Source organism: Hypanus sabinus, chromosome 11 (assembly GCF_030144855.1).
Source record: "Hypanus sabinus isolate sHypSab1 chromosome 11, sHypSab1.hap1, whole genome shotgun sequence".
NCBI classification, from domain to species: Eukaryota; Metazoa; Chordata; class Chondrichthyes; order Myliobatiformes; family Dasyatidae; genus Hypanus; species Hypanus sabinus.
The window spans coordinates 80422923-80449232 of record NC_082716.1 but is presented as its reverse complement, the minus strand read 5'-3'; the positions used below and the strand labels follow the sequence as shown (position 1 = coordinate 80449232).

Genomic DNA, 26310 nt, shown 5'->3' with positions numbered 1-26310 from the left:
TTATGCAATAATTTAGATGGACACAAACAATATGATTTGGAGTTCAGTTTTTTAACACATCTGGAAATGTTAAAATCAAAGTTTGAAGACTTACAAGTGTTTTATCTAAATTGCTCACACGTTGAAGTCTAACACTGTAGACGTAGTGCTATCCATTGTTTTTATGCTCTAAAATATAATGGGAACAACAATAATTCATTAAGTATCGACAGATCTAGTATTTTGTCTTCAATGTAAACCTGCAGCAGCAAAATTGGGATAAACTCAGATTTCACACTTGGAAACTTGACCATTTTTGTTCACAAAGAAAATACCAGTTTATTCTTGTGAATGAGCTGATTTTGAGGGTCAGTCCATGTGAACATGATTCTTGAATGATAATGTGTTCTGCAATAGTCTTCCCTACAGTAGAGTGCTACCAATTGTGACAGGCTGACCCCTGAGGGAGAAAGTTTCTATTTTATGTCTTAAGTACAAATTTTAGACTGATAATTTGAGTATTAAGGATTCAAAAGATTTGAAATACATTTACTATTGAAGTATGTATACAGAATGCAACTCTGAGATTTGTCCTCCAGCAGGCAGCCACAAAACAAAAACACTGTGGAACCGCTCGAGAAAACAGCAAACAACCCACATGCAAAAAAAGAACAAATTGCGCAAATGGCTAAAAGCAAGCTGACAGTATCAAACGTCAAACTAAGAATCCAGTAGTAGTCTGTTTAATTCAGTTCAGCTTCGTGCTGCTAGCACACTGCAGGCAGTATCTTTGACACACTTCATTTTTTGGAGATACATCTTTAAATCACTTGAGCAAAAGTAGAGGTGTTTGGTTTATTTGGCCTTCCAAGACCCGATGGCACAATTTAATGAACAGCAGGAGTAGTTACCATTGAGAGTTTGTATGGTTGTCATCACATCGCTCTATTAGTGAAGCTCCAAAACAGGCAACAAATTCCAGAGTACTCTGTTCACAACATCATTTAGCATTTGTCAAACTCTCGTGTTAATGCTTCCTATGTCTCTTGGGTGGATGCTCATGCTTCTCAACAGGTGACTTTAATTTCAATTACAAAATGTCTTTCTATTTTTTTTATGGGTATGCCTTCAGTTTATGTTGCATTTAAAAATTGAGCTTGATGTTCAATTTATCCTTATTTCTGTCCATATCCCTTTTACACCATCTCCCAGATACAACTAAACACTGGATCATGAACAGCCAAATGTGTGCCAACTGATCTAGGCATCAACCCTTCCTGACAGTTACATCTGTAGATCAAAATCTTTCAAATAGGTGTCTGCTGCTCTGGAAAACTTGTAATGATTCATTCTGTGCAAAATTATAAACTGATCCTCAGTCCATCTATGTAATTATATACACATCACACGTTTTCTTCTGTTTCACCTTGAGCGATTCCTTTCTCAAGCCATTTTATCCATGTTGATATCACTTTTTTCTAGTAAAGGCCCTTACAGGAATATTTAATGAAACTTCCTGCTCAGGAATCTTTACTAAATCTATTTAGATTAATTAAGCCTTCCAGCACCCATGCACAGGATCCAAACTGTCTAACTTTATTAATCAAATTTAATTGACTTTTACTTTTGACTCCAGAAGCTGTCAGCATCTTTTGGTTTTGAATTTGCAGAGAATGGCATACTTGGAAGCCTTGGATAAAAGGCTTACATTTAAATACTGAATTTTACTTTTCCTTTTCAGGGTGCACTTAAGTATGTTGCATAAAATGAAATATCTTGAAGTATAGTTGTTGTAACGCAAGAACCTCAGCAACTAATGTATGCAATCTCACACTGGTCTTTCCCTCTCAAGCACTGCAGTAATGACTGAATTCCATTAGTGTTGTTGAGAGTTAAATATTGGCATTTCCTCTGCAGGGAAATATAGCCTGTGTCACAGGGACAGAAAGCTATGGTTGTCATTACATTTCTCTAAGGTGTCCTTGAGTGTGGTATTATCCAACAATGCAAAATTGCCTTAGTGTTTCACTAGTATAGGCTAGAGATTGTTTCATTACTTCCAATCTAATTAATGGGTTAGGATACAAAGGCCCATTTCCAGTTGAGGTTGAGCAACATTTGTGTCAGTGGCATCCTTAGTCACGCTAATACATTTGAGATCCAAAATTGGTTGCTAAAAATCCAAAATTGAAATAGTAATAGCTGAATGTTTGCTAGGTGGATTATGTTAGAACATAATGTTTGGTTTGAGTAAATATGTGTCAATGCAGGAGGAATGTTGAGCCTCTGGGAAAAGATAAAGACATTTTCTCATTTCCCATACATGGTTGAGCAACTTAGGCTTTTAATTAAAACTTGTGAAGGTTGTTAAGAAATAAATTAGGCAGTCTTTTCTGCCATTCAGTAAGATCATTTCTGAATCTTGTAATTCAAGACAATTTTTTTTAAAAAAGTATCTTTGAAACTGTTTATCTCAGTCCTGACTATACTCACATCTGAATGTCCATAGAATTCAAGGTTTGCAGAATGTTTGCATCTGTCTAAAACAGGTTCACAACCTTTCTTTAGCTATGGACCTCTACCATTAACGGAGGGGCCTGTGGACCTCAGGTGAGGATCCCCTGGTCTATAAGTCCAACGCCCTGGATTCTTAGAACCTTGGCCTCCACTAATTGTCAAATATCAGTATAGATATTGATGTCTTGTTGGGTTTCTCCATTCTGCTCAACTCCAATGAACATGATCCAATCTTTGTTGAATGTTTGCTGGCCATTTCCCTCATCCTATGTTTCAAGAACAGTATACACATGCAGCGACATTTTGGAGAATATCAAATAAAATTCAGTTATAGGGAACCATAGTGTTACAGGTACAGAGTTGTTCAAACTGATCGAGATGCCCATCAAAGTGGCCCACATCCCTGTAAATGTTTGCCATCCATGTACCCAGTCTCTTTTGAAAGATATTGAACATGTGGCACATTTTGATAGCATTTTTCTTAATGTAATAGCCGGTGCTTGGGTGAAGTTGCCCTTTTATTCAAAATTAAATCATACACCTTTGGGAAAACAGATTAACATATTGGGTCATTTGGTAAGCTCTCAGACATGACTAACTGGCCTCACCTATGGTGCAAAATTCCAATTCCAAAATTGTTGTATGGTGAATTATTTTAAAGTGTGACTAATATTAATGTTGCAGCTATTATGAACAGTATGTTTCTACTGAACCACAAAGCAGAGACCATGCTACCAAATGGAGTCCGTCCAGGACAGTTTTTACCAAGGCCTTTTTAATTCTATGAACAATTTACAACAATAAGCATTAGTCAAAAAAACCTGCAGTCATTTTGCCTCAGGGCGAGTCATAGTTTAGAAGTACATTGTAATATTTGTCTTGCTGTGATTGCCTGATTAAGTAAATATAGGTTTAAATGAAAACAACACACACAAAATGCTGGTGGAACACAGCAGGCCAGGCAGCATCTATAAGGAGAAGTACTGTCGACGTTTCGGGCCGAGACCCTTCGTTCAGACTAACTGAAAGGAAAGATAGAGATTTGAAAGTAGTGGGGGGAGGGGGAAATGCAAAATGATAGGAGAAGACCGGAGGGGGTGGGATGAAGCTAAGAGCTGGAAAGGTGATTGGCGAAAGTGATACAGAGCTGGAGAAGGGAAAGGATCATGGGACGGGAGGCCTCAGGAGAAAGAAGTGGGGGAGGGGAAGCACCAGAGGGAGATGGAGAACAGGCAAACAACTAAGTATGTCAGGGATGGGGTAAGAAGGGGAGGAGGGGCATTAACGGAAGTTAGAGAAGTCAATGTTCATGCCATCAGGTTGGAGGCTACCCAGCCAGTAAATAAGGTGTTGTTCCTTTAAACTGAGTTTGGATTCATTTTGACAGTAGAGGCCATGGATAGACATATCAGAATGGGAATGGGACGTGGAATTAAAATGTGTGGCCACTGGGAGATCCTGCTTTTTCTGGTGGACCGAGCATAGGTGTTCAGCGAAACGGTCTCCCAGTCTGCGTCGGGTCTCACCAATATATAAAAGGCCACACCGGGAGCACCGGATGCAGTATATCACATCAGCCAACTCACAGGTGAAGTGTCGCCTCACCTGGAAGGACTGTCTGGGGCCCTGAATGGTGGTGAGGGAGGAAGTGTAAGGGCAGGTGTAGCACTTGTTCCGCTTACAAGGGTAAGTGCCAGGAGGGAGATCGGTGGGAAGGGATGGGGGGGGGATGAGTGGACAAGGGAGTTGCGTAGGGAGCGATCCCTGTGGAAAGCAGAAAGGGGGGGGAGGGAAAAATGTGTATGGTAGTGGGATCCGACTGGAGGTGGCGGAATTTACGGAGAATTATACATTGGACCTGGAGGCTGGTGGGGTGGTAGGTGAGGATAAGGGGAGCCCTATCCCGAGTGGGGTGGCAGGTGGGTGGGGTGAGGGCAGATGTGGGGGAAATAGGAGAGATATGTTTGAGAGCAGAGTTGATGGTGGAAGAAGGGAAGCCCCTTTGTTTAAAGAAGGAAGACATCTCCTTCGTCCTGGAATGAAAAGCCTCATCCTGAAAGCAGATGCAGTGGAGACAGAGGAATTGTGAGAAAGGGATAGCATTTTTGCAAGAGACAGGGTGGGAAGAGGAATAGTCCAGGTAGCTGTGAGAGTCTGTAGGCTTATAGCAGATATCAGTAGATAGGCCATCTCCAGAGATGGAGACAGAAAGATCAAGAAAGGGGAGGGAGGTGTCGGAAATGGACCAGGTAAATTTGAGGGCAGGGTGAAAGTTGGAGGCAATGTTAATGAAGTCAACGAGCTCAGCATGCGTGCAGGAGGCAGCGCCAATGCAGTCATCGATGTAGCGAAGGAAAAGAGGGGGACCGATACCAGTATAGACTTGGAACATGGACTGTTCAAGTTTAAATGAGCTTGTTTTTGAACAGTGTCCCCTCCTCCTCAGAAAGGATATTTGTCAACCAAGTGCACACTTGAAAATTCTGCATTTAAATTAATATTTGACATTAAAGTTTCCAGGAACTTTGGCAACTGTTGTGTTTTCTTTTCTGTGGCATTTACATGCAGCAGTGATCCCTTTGTGTATAATGTCAAACTGATAACTGAATAATTGAAAATAAAAATAAGTCTCTGGTTTGACTTTCTGATCAAACAACTGCTAAATAATGATGGAATTTCCAATTTTTGGTATTGAAAAGTGACCCTGACTTTTCAGAGTAAATTGTTTAAGCCTTTCTAGGTACATAATATAAATAATTTGGCATGAATGGCCACCCACACCTCTTGCTAGTTTTTGTGTATTGAAATATATTTCTGAAGCATGTGACCAATGGTTAAGTGTTTAGCTAACTATGTCAATTAGCTAAATGGCTTGAGTTTTGAAGTGGCTTTTAATGTTGCAGTACCATAATGAGAAGAAAGACAAGTTAAATAAGTTGTGATTAGTGGTGAATAGGAATGAAATATAGAAAACAGATACCCTTGGTTAAGGAAAATGGATAAAAGTGAAAATGTGTAGGATTGAGGATGGAGGGAACAGACCTTTTGGGTAGTTCTTCGAAAGAATTGGTATGGGCCTGACTGACATAAATTCCTGAAGGTTTCACTTTGGGTAAGCAATAATTATTGGAACTTGTGAAAGACATTTGTGAAACTGAAGCAGTTTTCTTTGCACAGTATATTTTAACACAAATATTCTCAAATCATGAACTGCATAGGCTAGAGAAAAAGTGGTCTTCCTGTTATGGCTGCAAGATTCACAATGTGGAATCGTCCAATGTTGTCACATCCTTGCGTTTCTCGTGGCTTTAGTTCTGTACTGTGAAACTTGCCCACTTCAAATAACAAAATACCATTTCAATTGTCCCATACGAGCCACATTGTTATCCCTTCTACTGTTGAATCCTGAGCCAATGCCTTGCCAAATTAATTAGCCAAGTTCTGATGAGGTGATGCGAGCAGGCAAAATATCAGCTATCATCTTGGTGATAAGCTTACAGTTTACTCCCGACCCCGAGTTGCTGTAACCAGAGTAGCATTTAAAATTAAATTGTATTTTCTAAAATTAACTTTAAAAAAACTGCCTTCTCTAAATACAGACATGAGGAAATCTGCAGATGCTGGAAATTCAAGCAACACACACAAAATGCTGGTGGAATGCAGCAGGCCAGGCGGCATCTCTAGGAAGAAGCACAGTCGATGTTTCGGGCCAAGACCCTTCGTCAGGACTGATGACGAAGGGTCTCGGCCCGAAACGTCGACTGTGCTTCTTCCTAGAGATGCTGCCTGACCTGCTGTGTTCCACCAGCATTTTGTGTGTGTTTCTCTAAATACAGTTTGCTCAATAAAGCAAGCCCACCCAATGTAAGGGAAAACTAGATTCTAAATAGAAATTGAAGTGGCCACAGTGAAACACATTTTACATATAAATATTTGATCTAATAACATGAACAAAAATTTTGGCGAGCTTGCTGTTATTAAATGACCAAAAAATTCTATCAACATCTCTTGGGCTCTAAAAATAAATATCAAATTAAGTAACTAGTTGGAAACTGTGAAATTGCTGGGAGGATAAGATTTTTTTTTAAAGTGTAGCTGTTAAGTCCCTCAATCTATGACCTTGTTTTACTGTCAACATTACTCATGTTATCATTATCAACAAATTACAATACACCACCTGCATGATATTGCAAATTAAAGCCAGTACACTTGTTGGATTTGGCAAGGGTCAGGCTAATAGATCATTCATATGCACTCCTTAATGGGCTTGCATTCATCTCCTTTGTCTGTTCTTGGACATTGGTAGTTTTTGTGTGCAGAATGGTGACTCCTAGTTTTATTCTGCTTTGAATTAATATCTGGGGTAAATTTCAACTTTTTCCCTGTGGCCTTACATAAAGTTGAACTTTAATTTGATTCAGACTCTTTTTAAAAGTTTTCATACTGGTGGTATGTACTTTTGTGTCAAAGGGAAATGTTGAAGTGCTGAATCAGGGATTTCCATATGCCAAGTCATTCTAAGTGGTGGTGTTCTGACACCTGTTTCCTGGGGAAAAGCAGCAGCAAATTAATCATATGACTTGTCTCCAAGTGAGAGTCCAGTTTTGGTTGGTTAATTGATGGATAATCACTCTTAATGTCAGCGTTTCCATCTGGAACATGCGACTCAACAGAATGCTTGCATCAATCACAACATTGCTAGTAGGCTGTGGGTTTGATTCCCAATCTGGAGAATGATTACATAATTTAGGCTAGTAGTACTGAAAGTTGGTTGTGTGCACCATAAAGCATCCATCTTTCCTGTGTTAACATATCTTCAACTGTTCATTTTTGTGCAATGTTTCTAGTTCAAGCATCAATTCCACATCCATACACTTATGCAGATGTGTAGATGATGTAAAATATTCCATGAATCTTGTTTAGAGAAGGGGGATATTATTCCATGGTGAAAAACCAAATACTTGAACCTAGCGTGCCTTTTCTCACGATAACATATTTGGTCACTACACACAGAATGCTGGAGGAACTCAGCAGATCAGGCAGCATCTATGGAAATGAATAGATAGTCAATGTTTTGAGCCAAGATGCTTCTTCAGGACTGAGAAGGAAGGGGGAAGGTGGCAGAATAAAAAGGCAGGGGGAGGGGAAGGAGGCTAGCTGGAAGATTGCAGGTAAAGTCAAGTGTGTGGGGAAAAGTCAAGGGCTTGGAGAAGAAGGAATCTGATGGGAGAGGAGAGTGAACCAAGGGAGAAAGGGAAGGAGGAATGGACTTAGGGGGAAGTGATAGGCAGGTGAGATGAGGTAAAATGTCAGAGTGGGGAATGGGGGGGGGGGGGGGCGGGAGATATTTGTTTACCAGAAGGAGAATTCAAAATTCATACCATCAGATCGGAGGCCACCCAGACAGAATTTTTGGATGTCACTGCTCCACCCTGAGGGTGACCTCATCTTGGCACAAGCGGAGGACATGGACCAACACGCCAGAATGGGAATTAGAATGTTTGGCCACTGGGAAGCCCCACTTGTGATGGTTGGTGCAGATGTGCTCACTGAAGCGATCTTCCAATTCATAATATTTCTCACAAATGTAGAGGAGGCCGCATTGGGAGCACTGGGCACAATAGATTATTACATCTATTACATTGTTTCTCTGCCTTGGGATTATTAACTCTGTGCTGACTATAAAGTATCTTTTCTTCCCATAATTGAACGCATTCATTCAATTGATTCTCGCTAAATTCCCTCAACCCTTACCCCATCTAAGTTTCTACCTGCACTAAGCACTGAGGTAACTTGGTATGGCCAATTACTGCAGCAGCCTGCATGTTTTTGGATGTGGATAGAAACTGGACGTCCCAGAGGAAACCCACACTGTCGCAGGGTGAAAGGGAAAATTCCATACAAACTGTTCCTAGGACCAGGATTGAACTAAAGTAGCATCTTCTCCCAGCTGTGGCACTGTGAACCTCTCAGGAATGAAATGCGTTTGGTCGAGTTATATACTGTTCTCTTGAGAAAATGTTCACTAGATTTTGTTTCACCTGGAATGACAGGTTTGCACATAAGGAACAATTAATCAGACTTGACCTACCCTCAAGTTTTAGAAAATATAGGGATCTCTTTGAAAGGTGAAAACTGTCCAGTACATACACAACAGATGTGGAGCTGAAGCATACCCTGCCTGGAGTGTAGAATAAGGGCCACTCTCTCAATAGGGGTCAAACACTTAGGACAAATTAAATCATTTACCTAGAGGATGGTGAACCTTTTGGAATTCCCTGCCCAAGAGAGTGATGCAATCTCAAGTACATTCAGAGCTGTACACTTTGAGTATTAAAGATACTGAGTTTAATGTAAGGAAGTTATGCTGAGGTTAAATGGTGGTGCTCTTGTTGAATGGTGTGGCAGACATGACTACATGGCTATATGTTTCTATTTCCTTGAGCATATGGGGAGAAAGTGTGATTGATGAAGCCAGACTAAATATTGTGATTTTTCCCCCCTCTCTCCTTTGGTCTTCTTTCACTCTTATTGTCATTGAAGTATGTTGTCTTGCAGATCATATGAAATCTTGTATTTCATTTAAGGCTAAACTGGAAAAGCTGAGGTTGTTATCTTGCACCAAAGAAGGTTGAAGGGCAACTTGATAGAGGTGTATGAAAACACAGCAGATTCCAATAGAGAAGTTGTTTTATGGTTGCAGGATTGGTCTGGTGAAGATTTACAACTTTGGGCTAAAGATAAGGGTATGTGAAGAAAAGGTTTTCTTCTTGAGTTGGGTAACTATGATCAAAAGTTTACTCCATGAAAGGTAAATAAAATGGTTTGGGCTTTCACAGGTGAATAGAATACTGCACTTGAGAAGTTTCAAGGGTGAAGGGCAGTTAAAATGGCTGAATTGCTGTGAGGACCTGGCATAGATTCTGAGTGAGCTGCTTCTGTAATATGTGCAGTTCTCCATAAATTCAGTGACTCTAAGATGGTGGTTTAAAGCTAAAATTCATCTATTAAACAGTTAGGAATGCAACTAATGATAAACTGGTGGAGAGCTGCAAGTGCCTGTCACCCATAGTTGTACAGTTTCAACACCAGGGAAGCTGAAGATTCATGATTGCCTGTACACAAGTGTAAAGGAGGACAGAATAATTGTTACTCCAGATCTGATGCAATACAAATAAAAACAAAATATAAAGAACAAAATAATAATAATAATAAACACTATAAATATAAATGCAGAAGATAGCTTATTTGTACGGTTTGATTATGTCCATAAAGTGACACTAGGCTGTATACAAGTGACACTAGACTGACAGAAAGTAATAAAGTAGGCACAAAGTACACTGCAGATACTGTGGTCAAATCAGCACCTTCAGGACTGAAGGAGGAGGGGGCAGGGGCCCTGAAAAGAAGTTGGGGGGAGGGGTAAGGTGCAGGTGAAAAACCAATCAGAGGAAAGATCAAGGGGTGGGGGAGGGGATAGGCAGGAAAGGTGAAGTAGGAATGTAAGGGGAAAGCACTATAGGTAGTAGAAGGCAGAATCATGAGAGAGGTGATAGGCAGCTAAAAGAGGAAGCAGACTGAAAGTGTAATTGTGAAATTACGAAGTGAAATTCCCTCCCTCTCCCTTCCCCTATCACACTTTCACTTTGCCTTCTCTTCTCGGCCCGAAACGTTGACTGCTCCTTTCAACAGATGCTGCCCGACCTGCTGAGTTCATCCAGCTTGTTTGTACATAGTAATAAAGTAGGGGTGGTTGGGGATGTGGAGGGAACTTCAAGGATGTAAAATGTTTGCAGAACTTGGCTCATCCAGTTGGAATTCTTCCCAGAAGTAATGTCTTAAATTTTTGGGTGAATGTGTATTCTCCCAGTGGAAATTTAATTGGTTACAGTGTTATCGAGTTGCTTGGTTGCAGATTTTATTTATTGAATAATGCTAATTGTTCGTAATAGCCACAAGCTACTTAAAATACATTTAATTATTCACAGTTGTAATGGACTTATTTCTGTTCAGTGATACCATAAAATATGGTGAATGGAGGAGTGAGATGGTATCAAATTTTCTTTTTTACCAATATAGTTTCCTGTAGACCATAGGTAATTGGAGCAGAATTAGACCATCCTGCCTGTCGACTCTGCTCCAGCATTTCATTACAGCTGATCCATTTTCCCTCTCAATTCCATTCTCCTGCTTTCTCCCCATGACACTTCATGTCCTGACTAATCAAGAACCTATCAACCTCTCCTTAAGTATACCCAATAACTTGTCCTCCACTGCTGCCTGTGGCAGTGAATTCCACAGGTTCACCACCAACTGGCTAAAGAAATTACTCTGTTCTAAATGGATGTCCCTTTATTCAGAGGCTGTGCCCTCAGATCCTAGAATTCTCCCACTATAGGAAATATTCTCTCCATCTGAGCCTTTCAACAGGTGTCAATAAGATCCCCCTTCATTCTTCTAAATTCCAGCGAGTACAAGCCCAGAGTCACCAAACACTCCCCATAAAATAACCCTTTCATTCCTGGAATCATTTGCATAACCCTCCTCTGAACCCTCTCCAATTTCAGCACATCCTACACTCCAAGTGAGTCCTCTCTAGTATCTTATACTCAGCACTTAATCCTTGTTTTTATATTCCTGTCCTTGTGAAATAAATGGTAGCACTGCATTTCTCTTCCTCACCACTGACTTGACCTGCAAGTCGACCTTTAGGGAGCCCTGTATTAAGTCCCTCTGCACCTCAGATATTTTAATTTTCTGCCTGTTTAGAAAATAGGCTCTGCTTTAGTTCCTTCTACCAAAGTGCATGACCATGCACGTCCTGACACTGTATTCCATCTGCCACTTCTTTGCCCATTCTCGTAATCTGTCTCCGCCCTTCTGCAGTTTCCCTACTTCAACACTACCTGCCCCTCTACCTGTTTTTGTATCACTTGCAAACGTGGCCACAGAGCAATCAATTTCATCATCCAAGTCATTGACATATAATGTAAAAAGAAGCAGTCCACATACATACCCCTGTGTAACACTATTAGTCACCAGTAGCCAACCAGAAAAGGCTCCCTTTATTTCTATTCTTTGCCAATGAGCCAATCCTCTATCTATGCTAGTATCTTTCTTGCAATATCCCTTATCTTGTTAAGCAGTCTCATGTGTAACAACTTGTCAAAGGCCTTCTGAAAATCCAAACACATAATATCCACAGAATCTCCTTTGTCTATTCTACTTGTTATTTTCTCAAAGAATTCCAACAGATTTGTCTATTATTTCCCTCCCTCAGCCTGCTTCCGTTTTTTTTGAAGTGGAGTGACATCTGCAATTTTCTAGTCCTCTGGAACCATACAAATATCTAGTGATTCTAAAAAGATCACCACTAATGCCTCCACAATCTTTTCAGCGACCTCTTTCCGAACCCTTGTTCTCTTTCAGTCCATCCCGTCCAGATGACTTATCTACCTTCAGCCTCCCAAGCACCTTATCCCAAGTAATAGCAATAGCACTCGCATCTGCCCCTGACACTCGAACTTCTGGCACACTGCTAGTGTCTTTCAAAGCGAAGATGGATACAAAATACTTATTTAGTTCATCCATCATTTTTTGTCCCCATTATTACCTCTTCAGCGCCATTTTCCAGTGGCCCGATATCTACTCTCACCTTATACTCTTTATATTAGCTAAAAAAGCTTTTGGGATCCTCTTTTATTGGCCAGTTTTTTTCATATTTCATCACTTCTCTCCTGATGGCTTTTTTGTTGTCTTGTGTTGGTTTCAAAAACTTCCCCATCCTCTACTTTCCCACTATTTTTTGCTCTATTATATGCCCTCTCTTTAACTTTGTTGTTTTGACATGTCAGCCATGGTTGTTTAAAGCCAAAACATTCTCCCAATAAGCTTTAAACCTCTTTCCCTCCCAGCAAATAAACCTTGTTTTCTCAGCCTATATAAAAGAACATGGAGTACCTTCACTTTGTTGCATTGGGAATAACTTCAAGTGGTTAGGCTGTCCTTGCAATCCCCACTCCAGTCAAATTTTGGTGATAGTGGCCCATGATAGCAGCTGGAGAATTTCATTTGGGTCAATGAAATAAACTTGGAAAGAAAGCATCAGCATCTGAAATATTGAGTATGACAATTAGAATTAGATTAATTACTGTTTATAGCTGCAGTATGGTGCAAAAAACCCCCCAAACCATTGGAAATTTCTACAAAAAAAAGTGTCCACAGATCAGATGATGAGGAAGAAGCTGTTCCTGAATCATTGAATGTGAGTGTTCAGGCACATATACCTGGTAGTAATGAGAAGAAGGCAAATCCCGATGTTGTGAGTTCTTGCTGATGGATGTTGCCTTGGGAATCGGCTCTCCAGGATGTCTCCTGGTGGGGTGGGTTGCGCCGGTGATGGAAATAACTATATAACCCTTTGCAGCCTCTCGTGACGCTGTACCCGAGGCTTCATTCCAGGCTGTGAAGCAACCAATCAGAATGCTCTCCACTGGATAACAAAATTTGCAAGTCTTTGATTAACTAAATCTTAAATTTCTAAAGTAGAACTACTGGCCTGCCTTCATGAATGCATCAGTGTGTTAGGTCCAAGCTAGATCTTTGGAGACATTGACACCCAGAAATTTGAAGCTGCGACACTGACCTCTCAGTGAGTACTGATTTGTGTGCTCTTGATTTCCCCTTCCTGAAGTCCACAATCAAAGTCTTCGTCTTGCTGATACTAAAAGGTTGTTGTTGTGATACCACTCAACCAGCCAATTTATTTCACTCCTGCACGCCTCCTTGACGGCAGCGATAATGGTGCCATCTTCAGATTTAATTGATATCAGTGGAGCTGTGCGTAGCCCCACAGCCGTGACTACACATAACGTCCATGAGGTATGATTGATCATCAAGGAGATAGATGTTAGTACCAATCTGTACTGACTCAGTTCTAGCGACAATGAGAACTTCTTGGGTTTTAGGGAAATCTAGCTCTTTCCGGGAAAGAAAATCTGCCATTCTGCTTTGGTTTCAAAAGAAATCCTTATCCAAAAACGAAACTAACTTTCAGTGTCGCTACCTCTATCAATGAAACATTATGGTGAATCACTTGCAACAAATAAATCAGTACTGTTCAGTGATGCCCCAGTATCTCATTGGCAATTGTTTAAAACGGGAGGCCACCGAGCCTTGCAAGTGATTTTTTTGTTAGATAAAGGATGCTGGTTTGTCAAGAATGTTGTGTGGGGCTAGAGGTGGCGACGAAATGTTGCATTGCTAGGCAACTTTGGATCCCACTTCCCATTCTTGCAGAAATCCACTCCAGGTTTTCCCGCCTTGGTGAGGTTTGTTTTAATAAACACCAAGACACGCACGCAAGGCGCTCATTTGAATGGGGCAATGACATCACCGCTAGTAGATGAAAAAGTTTTTCCCACCTCCTTTCAAAGAAGGGAGCTGAGCGTGAAGTAATCCAGGCGGCGGGGCTGAGCAGCCCGAGCCTCGGCAACAGAGGAGGCGGCGGCGGCGGCGGCGGCGGCGGCGGCGGCTGTCAGTCACCCGTCAGTCGACTCCCGGGCGGCAGCTGTCAATCTGTCAAGCAGCCGCGCTGCCAGGCAACGGCAACACCCCGGCGTCCAGGGAGACCTCCGCACCCTCTCCATCCATCACACACTCCACTGTATGCAGCACCATGTTTCTGTAGCTGTTATTTTGCTCCCTCTCCCTCAGAAGATAGGTGTTTATTTTTTTTTGGGAAGCCGTCTCCGATGATTTCCCCGTTACCTGTGGAATTGCTGCCCGCCGCCGCCACCTCCACCTGGACCCCTGATGCGGGCGCTCAGGGTATGTTCGACCGAAAGCGTTCAGCGGTGCGCAACATTCAGCAGAGCCTGGTGCTGGAGCTCCTCGGCGAACCGAACGTGGCCCTCCAGAACTATCAAGCCAGGTCCCCGGAGGAAAGCAGCTCGCTGGTACGTGGGGCATGATTCATTGTGTTGAGATACTGATGAGTGCACTGAAGTGGGTGTTTTCCCCCTCTTTCTCTTCACGATTGTTTATTGCAAGTCACGAAAGTCAGTATTCCGTGATATTTCGAGAGTCTTAAATTGGCATTTCAATTGTTTTTTTTATTTCATAAGGGGTCTGGGGTAGCGTCAAGGCGTTCGTGTCTCTATAATAATGTGGCTACATTTATCCATAACCTAGCGTGTATTTTTGCCTCCCTTTTGAGATTTTTATTGTAATAAATGATACGGAAATTAGAGCTCATTCGGGTGTTTATTAAATGGGCAAACTTTGCCTGTTAATTAACCTTTGCTTTTAGGGCACGGAGCAATCGGTGCTGATATTATTATATTGTTTTTCTGAGTGGGATGTTCGCTTTATCAAAATGAAAGGACCAAACAGTCCGTATTTGCTTTTGAAAAGGTCTTGTAAATACTTAAAGCAGGACTTTTGTCAGTTCTGCGCTGCAACAACCGAGGGGGCTATTGTACTGACTTGTATCTTTACTGTAGCGCTTTGGGATAATAAACTCGGTAATGATTTTAGTTGGGGATTGTCCGCACAGCAAAGTCTTCATAAACTTGGCCATTTCTCGGATGTTAGGAAGAGCGAGTGTTTCCGCTTGCGGCAACATGCGGCGTGGTATAAAACGCTAACTAGTCACATGCTTTGAATGTTAACATTGTCTGCGGTGCGGTTAGCATTGTGGGGTGAACGGAGAGTCTCCGCAGCTTCACAAGTCACAGGACGAAACCAAACGTGCTGCTGGCCGGTAATCGGCTGAATTTCAAACTGAACGTAGTAATGAAATAAAGAACTGCAGTAGTTGAGGTCCCGATACCAGATTCCTTCCAAGTTCTTGGTTTGCAGAGAGCTGGTTGAGAGACAAAGAAAAAAATTTCTTGGAAATAACCTCCTTGCCTGGGATTTGAAGGGGAGCCGCAGTATTTGCAATGTCAACAGTGCGGTGCTAGCCTGTTTTCCTCGATCTTCATCCTTGCATTCTGAATGTCAATCAGAAAACTACCCCAATCATTAGATTGGTAAAGCCCATACTTTAAGCGACTTCATTCGAGTGTTATCAACAATTTTATTGGCGGTGTAGATCAGCTGTTGGAACGGTTTGGGGTTCCATCTTTGATTAAAAGCATGCTGTTTATAATTAAGCTGTATTCTAGGGCTGTATATTTTCCTGTCCTTTGAGGGAACTGGGTGGAATTCCAGAACAAATTTAAGGCTGTTGTGCTACTTGGGAGTGTGTTGAGGGTAGGGAATTGGTGAGAAAGTGATGGGAGAAGAGGAACTCCTGCGTTGTTTTTCAGCTGTTGTGGAAGCTCAGTGAAGCCAGTCTAAATCTCTTTGTGTTCACAGTGGCTGCTTTCTGTTGGGGTAACAATAGCCAAATGAAGAGACACTCCAGGTAACCCATTTCACAGTGGGGTCTTGTTACATTCACTGTGGGACAAAACTGAGAAATGAGATGGAGCTTGGAGCTATGGACCATATGGAAGTTGCTCCATCAATCCTACTAACCTTTCATGAAAGATAGGCTGTGTATTTCATAAATGGGTTGAACACTACTGCAAAATGCGAGTTTAGAAGATCAACACATTAGAGGAGCATAACATTTGCTTCATTTTCTATGTTAATGCAACATGAATTTGAAATTCAGCTCCCTATATTAGATATTAGTGTCTCTAGCCTGTTTAACCTAGTGTGAATATTGTTGATCTCTGTTGTCTATTTAGGCAGGTCTGTTAGTACTAATCCGTTTTGAATGATGTTTAGGATAGCATGATGGACAATGGAACCGTAGTAAAAGTTATGCCACTTATACTCTGCTGAAATTTGTGATTTCTTGATTACCTGTGGGAACTCCTCGGCTTCATTAGTGTTGATATGAAATTTTCCTTTTTTTCCCTTGACTGTGACAATGATTTGAAGGATTTTTTTAAATGTCCTGAGGGCACTATTGAGGAATGTGCTATCTTTGTCCAAATGGTGGCATCCTAGTATCATTATTTCTGAGTGAGGGTTTTCTCTGCACCCTTGTACACTTTCATTCTTTAACCCTAACAATCGCAAGAAACAAACATGTTATTGATTATTTCAATGACGCTTGAAACAGAACTGTGTGTGTGTGTTTTTCTCCCCCATGATGGTCACCACTTGTGTCTATAGCATGCAAACTGTAGTGTAGAGATCTCAATATGCTGACTGTGGTAAGGTCCACAAGGCAATAAGTAAGAAGGTTATCTTCAGTATGAAAATGGATATAATTATTATATACAGTTTATATATTTAGATACTATTGGCAGTTCAACTCATAAGTTTTGGGTAACAAACTTACATGGGGAGATGTAGGAGGTTCAATTGGGTCCAGTCAGCAGAACATTAATTTGCATTCTATTGATGTCCCGGCTGAGTTACTGAAAAAATTTTCACTGGATGTCTCTTCTGTTGTTGCCTTGGCTTGCTTCCATTTCAACCATTTTTTGCTCCGTTTGAGAGCTTGGCCAGGATATCATTGAAACACTTTGAAACTATCATTATCGTACACAATTAGAGTAACACTTTGAAGAGTTTTTGAGGCAAGATTGTAGTTCATATACCACTTGGATGTAAACAACCTCGGTCAGGAGTTCCCAACCTAGAGTCAGTTGACTCCTTAGTTAATGATAAGGGTCCATGGCATAAAACAGGTTAGAAACCCTTCATCTATGTTAGCGCTCTAGTATCTTAGTGTATAACAAGATACTACCTCTAGATATCTCATATACATTCAGTCTTCATATACGGACTTTTGGATGTAAAACCAAGATATTTTCCTTGCACGCAGTTCCATGGAACTTGAAGAAATCTTCATTTGCAACCAATAACTAAAACACAACTCTCATTGTTTATGGGAGCTTGCTGTGCTTGAGTTGGCAGCTGCATTTGCAAGGACAACTTCAAAAGCAATTAATTTACTCAGTACAATTTTTCACACTCGTCTTAAAGGATGCCAACTATATGTGTGTTTGAGTTTCTAAAAATAAGGCAATTGATGTTGAAAAATTCAATTTTAATTAACTAATCAAAAAAGTCAAGTACCAATAATTTTACTTGATGCGTTTAACTGTGCAGTACATAGAGATAGCTTTGGTTATCACATTCATTTAAAAACACCTTTTTCTATTTTAGCTGATTCTTGTAACATTTTGGTCATTGATTTTTTGCTAATTTTCCTGCCCTGGTGAGTTTATGAGGTCATTGTCAATTGCATCCACCAACTGCTGCTATCTTATCCAAGGATATGGAAAAAAGCAAAGGAATTTGTTTGCTTCCTTAACTTTGCAAATAGGCTAAAGGTTGTATACTAGTGTGCCTTTTGTGGCGACTGAACATTTTAGCTGTGGAGAATTATTGTCTTCTGGAGTTGTGTTTTTTTAATTTGCTGCTGTGAGTATTAAAGGCTCCAAAAGTCCAACTGTGCCCTAATGACTTTTCTAAATAGCAAAAATTAACGTTGCCTTCTCCACCTCCAAAGTATTCTGTGACTCCCAGTCTCCTAAGTATTGCCTAGCTAGTTCGGTATCTCAATTCCAGAGAAAGTCCTGCTTTTGCAAGCTGTTTTTATAGAACAGTCGCTTTTTGTTGGAGCGGCTGTGGGTGAGAAAAGAAGGATGCATTGGTAAATGCACAGGAGATTCAGGAGATGGTTACCTTGAATTGAGGGCTTTAGCTGACAGGAGTGATTGAATCAGCTAGGTTTGTCATAACAGAATGGTTTGGTAGGTGGAATGGTGACCTTTTGAGATGAGAAAAATATTGAGGGGCATAGCTAAGCACTGTATTTTTCCAGAAAGTTATGGAGTCTAAAGCCAGAGGGTGTAGGTTTAAGGTGAAAGGTGAGAAGAGTTCTGAGCGCCATGCTTTCCCACATTGGGAGGTGAGTATATGCAATGAGCTGCCTGATGTTACAAGCAAAATTATTTCTAACTATTAACATTTGAGCAGGTGCTTGGATAGGAGGGGTGCTGAGGTATATGGGCCTCACGATAAGCATTGATGGACATTTTAGTCATCATGGACATGTTAGGCCATTTCTGTGCTGCTGACCTGACCACAACTACTGCTGACAGCTTCAGTTACTTAGTTTTATTTTTAATCTAAAAGAAATAGTTCCCTGTTCCTAAGCATTATGAGAAATGGATGATTCATCCAAGCTGTTTTTCATCTTCTTTGATATACCTTCTCACTTTTGTTTTACTTAGTTAGGATTTATCCTCAACAAAGATCCAAGCATTTTGTGCATGCGGGTGGTTGCTGGTAAGTTAAATGTGACTCTATAGAGGTAAGAGCTGAAGTACGTAAAATATACAACAAAGAAGGTTGAACAGTACAGCACAAGAACAAGCTCTTTGGCACAGCCTCTCCAATTAAGTTAGTGATCAAATGGCCATCTAAACTAATCCCCTCTGCCTTCATAAGGTCCATATCCTTCCATTTGCCTCACAATCACATGCCTATCCAGAACACCTCCATTCCAGCGGCCCAATTAGCGGCAGGATCAGGCCACAGCGACACAGTTTCTCGCAGGTCGGTGACACTTGTTTAAAAGTTCAGAAGGGACAAGCGTAGCAGCCATTGTTGGGAGTAGAACAGTGGTGAGAATAGGAGTGTCACGTTTTGGCTCAAAGGAGGTCAGCAATGATTGAAAGAGGTGTGGCTTTGGGTAAACTTCTGTTGAGGTTTCCTTTTTTTCTCTCTTGCTGTACCTAGTGTAGTAAATGGCTGTTGTGTGTTCTTCATGTTGAATGTTGAGTCCTGGGAGACCCAGGCTCTCCCAGGGAACTACATCTGCGTGGTAAATCCAGTTGCAGCTCCTTGAAGACCGTGTTAGGGATCTGGAGCAGCAGCTGGATGACCTTTGGCTGGTATGGGAGAGTGAAGAGATCATCGATCAGAGTTACAGGAAAGTAGTCACCCTGGAGGAGGAGGGTAGCTGCATGACCATCAGGAGAAATTGATATGTGAATAGGCAGATAGCACAGTGGCCAGTTCTCTCAATAATAAGTATACTGCTTTGTATACTGTAGTCAGGGATGACCTCCCAGGAGAATGCCATGGAGACTGGATGCTGGCACTGAGCATGGGTCCATGATGCAGAAGGGAAAGAAGGGGAAGAGTGGAGCGGTAGTCAGGGGAACAGACAGAAGATTCTGTGGATGTGAACGGGACACCCGAATGTATGTTGCCTCCCCGGTGCCAGAGTCCGGGATGTCTCGGATCGCGTCCACAGCATTTTAGAGAGGGAGGCAAATGTCTTGGTACATATCGGTACCAATGACATAGAAAAGAAAAGCAAAGAGATCCCGAGAAGAGAATTTACAGAGCTGAGAAACAGGACCACTGGGGTAGTAATTTATGGATTGCTACCCGTGCCATGTGCCAGTGAGTGTAGAAATAGGGTAATTTGACAGATTAGTGCATGGTTGGGAAGCTGGTGCAGGGGGCAGGGCTTCAGGTTCTTGGATAATTGGACCTCTTCTGGGTGAGATATGAGCTGTTCAAAAGTGATGGGTTGCACTATGCTCACAGGCCAGTTTGTTAGAGCTATTGGTGGGGGATGGGGGGTTGGTTTTAAACTAATTTGACTGGGCTATGGGAACTGGAGTGAAGGGTCTCAGGATAGGACAGATGGTAAAAAAGTGAAGATAGCGTGCAATCAGATGGTCAGAAAGGGCAGGCAATGATAGGGCAAAATTGCAGCCAGCAAGGTATCAATGCATTACAGATGTAGAATCAAAAAGGATAGCAAATACAGTACTCAGTGTTATAACTTAGTGGCTGAAATATAAGAAATTAGGTGGATGATTTTGTTTCACTTTTACAGATTGTCAGGTATGATGTTGTGGCCATCACTGAATTGTGGCTGAAGGGTGGTTATAGTTGGGAGCAGAATGTCCAAGGTTACACGTTGTATCAGAGGGATAGGAAGGTAGGCAGAGGGGGAGGTGTGGCTCTGCTGGTAAATAATGGCATCAAATCAGTAGAAAGATGTGACATAGAATCAGAAGATATTGAATTCTTTGTGGGTTGAGTTAAGAAACTGCAAAGGTAAAATGGCACTGATGTAGTTATATGCAGGCCTCCCAACAGCAGCTGGGATTTGGACCACAGGTTAAAATGGGAAATGGAAAAAGCGCGTCAAAAGGACAATGTCATGGGAGGTTTCAACGTACATGTCGATTGGGAAAATCAGGTTGGTAATAGACCTTGAGAGTGAACTTGTTGAATGCCTATGATGAGATGGCCTGTTGAGCAGTTCGTCATTGAACTTACTAGGGGATCAGCTACACTGGATTCGGTGTTATATAACGAACTGGAGGTGATCAGGGAGATTAAGGTAAAAGAACCCTTAGGAGGCAGGGATCATAATGTGATTGAGTACAATTTGAAATTTGATCGGGAGAAAGTAAAGTCTGATGTAGCAATGTTTCAGTGGAGTAAAGGAAATTATGGTGAGGAGGGAGTTGGCCAAAGTAAATTGGAAGGAGATGCTGACAGGGATAACAACACAGCAGCAATGGTGTGAGTTTCCGGGAAACAAAATGAGGAAGGTACAGGATAGATGTATTCCAAAGACTAAGAAATATTCAATGGCAAAATAGTACAACATGGCTGATAAGGGAAGTCAAAGCTAATGTAAAAGCAAAAGAGAGGGCATACAATAAAGCAAAAGTTAGTAGGAAGATAATGGATTTTTAACTTTTAAAAGCCTACAGAGAGCAATTAAACGAGTCATTAGGAGGGAAAAGATGAAATATGAAAGCAAACTAACAAGAACTATCAAAGTGGGTAGTGAAAGCTTTTTCAAATATGTATAACATGAAAGAGAAATGAGAGTGGATATAGGACTGCCAGAAAATGAGGCCGGAGAAATAATAACGAGGGACAAGGAGATGGCAGATGAACTAAATGAGTATTTTGCATCAATCTACACTGTGGAAGACTCTAGCACTGTGCCAGGTGTTGAAGGGTATGAAGGAAGAGAAGAGAGTACAGTTACTATTACAAGGAAGAAGGTGCTCAAAAAGCTGGAAGACCTAAGGGTACATAAGTCACCCGGGCGAGATGAACTACATCCTAGGGTTCTGAAAAAGGTAGCAGTAGAGATTGTGGAGGCATTAGAAATTATCCTTCAAAAATCATTAGACTCTGTCATGGTGCTAGAGAACTGGAAAATTGCAAATGTTATTCTACTCTTCAAGAAAGGAGGAAAACAGCAGAAAGGAAATTATAGACCTTTTAACCTGACTTCATGGGTTGGGAAAGTGTTGAGTCAGTTATCAAGAATGAGGTTATTGGAGTCAATTGTTGTTATGGAGTACTTGGTGACACAGGACGAGTTAGGACAAAGTCAGAGTGGTTTTCTTAAGGGAAAATCTTGCCTGACAGACCTGTTGAAATTCTTTGAGGAGATTGCATGTAGGATAGATTAAAGAGCTGCAGTGGATGTTGTATATTTGGACTTCCAGAAGGCCTTTGACAAGATACCACACATGAGGCTGCTTACCAAGTTAAGAGCCCATGGCATTACAGGAAAGTTACTGGCATGGTTAGAATATTGGCTGTTTGGTAGGAGGCAGCGAGTGGGAATAAAAAGATGCTTTTCTGGTTGGCTGCCAGTGACTAGTGGTGTTCTGCAGGGGCTGGTGTTGGGACCTCTTCTTTTTATGTTGTTTATCAATGATTTAGATGATAGAATAGATTACTTTATTGCCAAGTTTGCAGATGATATGAAAATTGGTGGAGGGGCAGGTAGTGTTGAGGAAACAGGTAGGCTGCAGAAGGACAGACAGATTAGGAGAATGGGCAAGAAAGTGGCAAATGAAATACAATGTTGGAAAGCAGAGCTTTTACAGATATGTTAAGAGCAAAAGGATAGCAAGGACAAATTTGGTCCTCTGGTGGATCAGAGGGGTAATCTATGCTGGACCTGAAAGAGATGGAGGAGATCTTTAATGGATTTTTTTCATCTGTATTTACCCGAGAGATGGACACAGTCTGTAGATGTGAGGCAATGCACAAGTGAGGTCATAGACCCTATACAGATTATAGCAGAAGTGTTTATTGACTTGAGGTGGATAAATGCCTAGTCAGTTGTTTAAGAAAGACTCTTAAGAATATGCCTGGAAATTATAGGCCAGTGAGCCTGACACCAGTAGTTGGAAAGTTATTGGAAGTTATTCTAAGGGATCACATTTATCAGTATTTGGATAGACAGGGACTGATTAAGGGTAGTCAATCTGACTTTGTGCATGATGACCAATCTTAGAGTTTTAAGAGGAAGTTACCAGGAAAGTTGATGAGGGCAAGGCAGAGGATGTTATCTACATGGAATTTAGCAAGCCTTTTGGCAAATTCCCTCATAGGAGGTTGGTAAAGACGGTTCAGTCTCTTGGCATTAAGATAAGGTAGCAAATTGAATTAAGTATTGGCTTCATGGGAGAAGCCACAGAATGGCTGAAGACAATTGCCTCTCTGACTGGAGACCATTGACGAGTGGTGTGCTACAGGGATCAGTCCATTCTTTTTGTCATCTATATCAATGACCTGGATGATAATGTGACAACTGGATCAGCAGATGTGAGGAAGACACCAAGATTGGCTGTGTAGTGGACAGAGAAGAATACTATCAGGGCTTGCAGCAGGATCTGGATAAACTCATAAAATGTACTGAGAAATGGTAGATGGAATTTAATTTAGACAAGTGTGAGGTGTTGCACTTTGGGAGGACTAATCAGGGTACTGTAGAGCTTAAACAATGAATAGTAGGGCACAGAGGAGTGTGGTAAAACAAAGGGATTTGGGAATGCAGATCCATAAATAATTGAAAATTGCATCACAGGTAGATAGGGTTGTAAAGAAATCTTTTGGCATATTGACCTTCATAAATCAATGTATTGAGTACAGGAGTTGGGATGTTATGTTGAACTTGTGTCAGATGTTGGTGAGTCCTGACTTGGAGTATTGTGTCCAGTTTTGGTCATGTACCTACAGGAAAGAGTGCAAAGAAAATTTACAAGGATGTAACCAGTTCTTGAAAACCTGAGTTATAGAGGAAGGTTGAATAGGGTTAGGACTTCTATTCCCTAGAATGTAGAATATTGAGAGGAGAGTTGATAGAGATATGCAGGATGTAAATAGGTAAATACAAGCAGGCTTTTTCCACTGAGGTTGGGTGAGCCTACAACTAGAGTCATGGGTTAGGGGTGAAAGGTGAAAAGTTTAAGGGGGACATGAAGGGAAACTTCACTCAGAGGGTAGTGTGCATAGGGAATGAGCTGCTGGCACAAATAGTGGATGTAGGGTTGATTTCAACATTTAAAAGAAATTTGGATAGGGTACATGGATAAGAGGGGTATGGAGGGCTGTGGTCTGGGTGCAGGTTGATGGGACTAGCAAATTAATGGTTTGGCACAGATTAATTAGATGGGCCAAAGTGCCTGCATCTGTGCTTTAACGTTCTATGACTCCACTTCAGACAAGGCATTCCAGGCATCCATCACTTTTTGGTTTTTTAAAAAAAATACCCTGCACATTTCTGAAATTATCCCTTCTCACCTTAAATACTTACCTTCCGGTTTTAGACAGTTCAACCCTGAAAAAGATACCCTGTCTACTCTATTTATGCCTCTCATAAACCTCTATTAGATCTTCCCTCAGCCTCCACTACCCCCGAGAACACAACCCAAGTTTGTCCAGCATCTCATAATATCACATGCTGTCTAATCCAGGCAGTATCCTGGTAGACCTCTTCTGCGTCCTCTCCAAAGCCTGGACATCCTTCCTATAACTGGGTGACCAGCACAGTATGCAATACTCCAGATGCAGCTCAACTGGAATTTTATAAAGCTGCAACATAACTTCCTGACTTTTGAACTCAATGCCTCAACAAAAAAAGGCAAGCGTGCGTATGCCTTAGCGACCCTATTAAGCCACTTCAAGGAGCTATGAACTCGGGCTGCAAGATCCCTCTGCTCATCAAGTTAAAAGATCTTGTCCTTAGCACTTTACATTTGTCCTACCAAGATGCAACACTTCACATTTGACTGGGTTATGATCTACCTACTATTTCTTAGCCCATACCCACTGTATCCATCACCAGTCTTCTGTGCTATTCACTATGTTACCAATCTTCGTATCATCTGAAATCTTACTAACCCACCCATCTATATTTCCTTCAAGGTAATTTATATACTTCACAAACAGCAGAGGTGCCATTACAGATCCTTGTGAAACACCACTAACCATAGTCCTCCAGCTTGAATAAGTCCCTTCACCTACTACCCTCTGTCTTCTATGGCCAAGCCAGTTCTTAATCCAAACAGATAGTTCACCATTGATCCCATGCATCTTAATTTTTTTAGATGACCCTTATCAAATACCTTATTAAAATCTGTAATTCTACTTTCATAAAACGTCTTGTCGGCATAAAACTCAATAAAATGAAGTAAAGTATGATCTGCCCTGCACAAAGCCATACTGGCTCACCCTAGGCCATGGTTTTCCAAATGCACATAAATTCTATCCCTAAGGATTCTCTCCAGTAACTTCCCTACTACTGACATGAGTCTCATCAGTCTATAGTTTCCAGGATTATTTCTAGTTCCTTTCTTGAATAATGGAATAATATTAGCAGATTAATGACTCAAGAACCTGGGATATATCACAATGGGCCTTGGGGGCAACGACTTTGTGACCCAACACTACTTTCTCCTTTATCTTGAAATGCCCAGGCATATCAATATGCTTGGCACTGATCTCTCTATCCTCCATGTCCTCTTTGGTAAATAAAGATGTAAATACTCATTAAGGACCTCACCCACATCCTCCACATCTAAACAAGTATTCCCTCCTTTATCTTTAAGTGGTCCCTTGTTACTCTCTTGATCTTCATGTACAGAATGCCTTGGGATTCTCTTCAATTTTGCTTGCCAAGGGTCCTTTCATGGCCCTGCTGGCTAATACCCTTCTTTCTGTGCTTCTTTAACATTCTCAAGGGCTCTGTTTGATTCTAGTTTTTAAAGCTTAACATAATTTTCCTTTTTCTTTTCAACTAAATTCATCACCTCTCTCAGCATCCAAGGTTCTCTTAACTAAGAGTACTTTTGCACTAAGAAGGTCTTAATTTATATTAGGGAAGTTGAAGTCCCCCCATGGCAACCAATTCTATTGTTTTATTGTTGTTTTTAAATGACTCCTGCATTACAATGATCTTATCTCTCACTCATTACTTCAAAGTATGAAGTGAAATGACATGAAGTTGCTACTGAGCAATTGTAGTTAGAAGGGCGCAATCCACTAGCACAAGCAAGTCACGTTGGTGACTTTGACATAGACAGTAAATCAATGAAGCCGTTTAAGAAAGTTGTCAACCTAGCCTAGATGTAGGCAGTGTGAACATAATTGAAATAACCACTTGAAAATTATTTTGTCATCTCCTGCTGAGGAAAGATTTTGAACTCTCATCAGTTTTGCCCAATGTGCTAATTCTAACCCAATGTCAACAGTAATTTTTTTCCTTTACAAACTTAAGTTCCATGTTGGTTGGCATTAATGGGAACTTTGAGCTTGAACTGGTATAATAGTGATTTATTATTTTTCAGGGTTCATTGCTGTCAGCAATAATTTTTTTCCACAGAAACAGGAGACAGGTTGTTCAGATGTACGGAAATTATGCTTAATTATAAAGGAGCTAAAATCATTTCATCTGTTGATGTATTACATATGTCAGCAATGAATTGAGGAATGTTGACAACCCTGTTACTTTTG

The 26310-nt window shown here is 41.1% G+C and overlaps 1 protein-coding gene across 2 annotated transcripts in view; it reads left to right on the top strand.

The window, feature by feature from the left end:
* rgl1 (ral guanine nucleotide dissociation stimulator-like 1) overlaps window positions 1-26310 on the top strand; it is a 166150-nt gene that overhangs the window by 44895 nt on the left and 94945 nt on the right. The window contains exon 1 of one of the 2 annotated variants that reach the window (XM_059984831.1): window positions 13995-14453. The exons of the other annotated variant lie outside the window; for it this stretch is intronic. Coding sequence (XP_059840814.1) covers window positions 14250-14453 — 204 coding nt within the window. The 5' untranslated portion in view covers window positions 13995-14249. Of the gene's footprint in view, window positions 1-13994; window positions 14454-26310 lie in introns of those variants that run through there. 2 annotated transcript variants of the gene reach the window in all.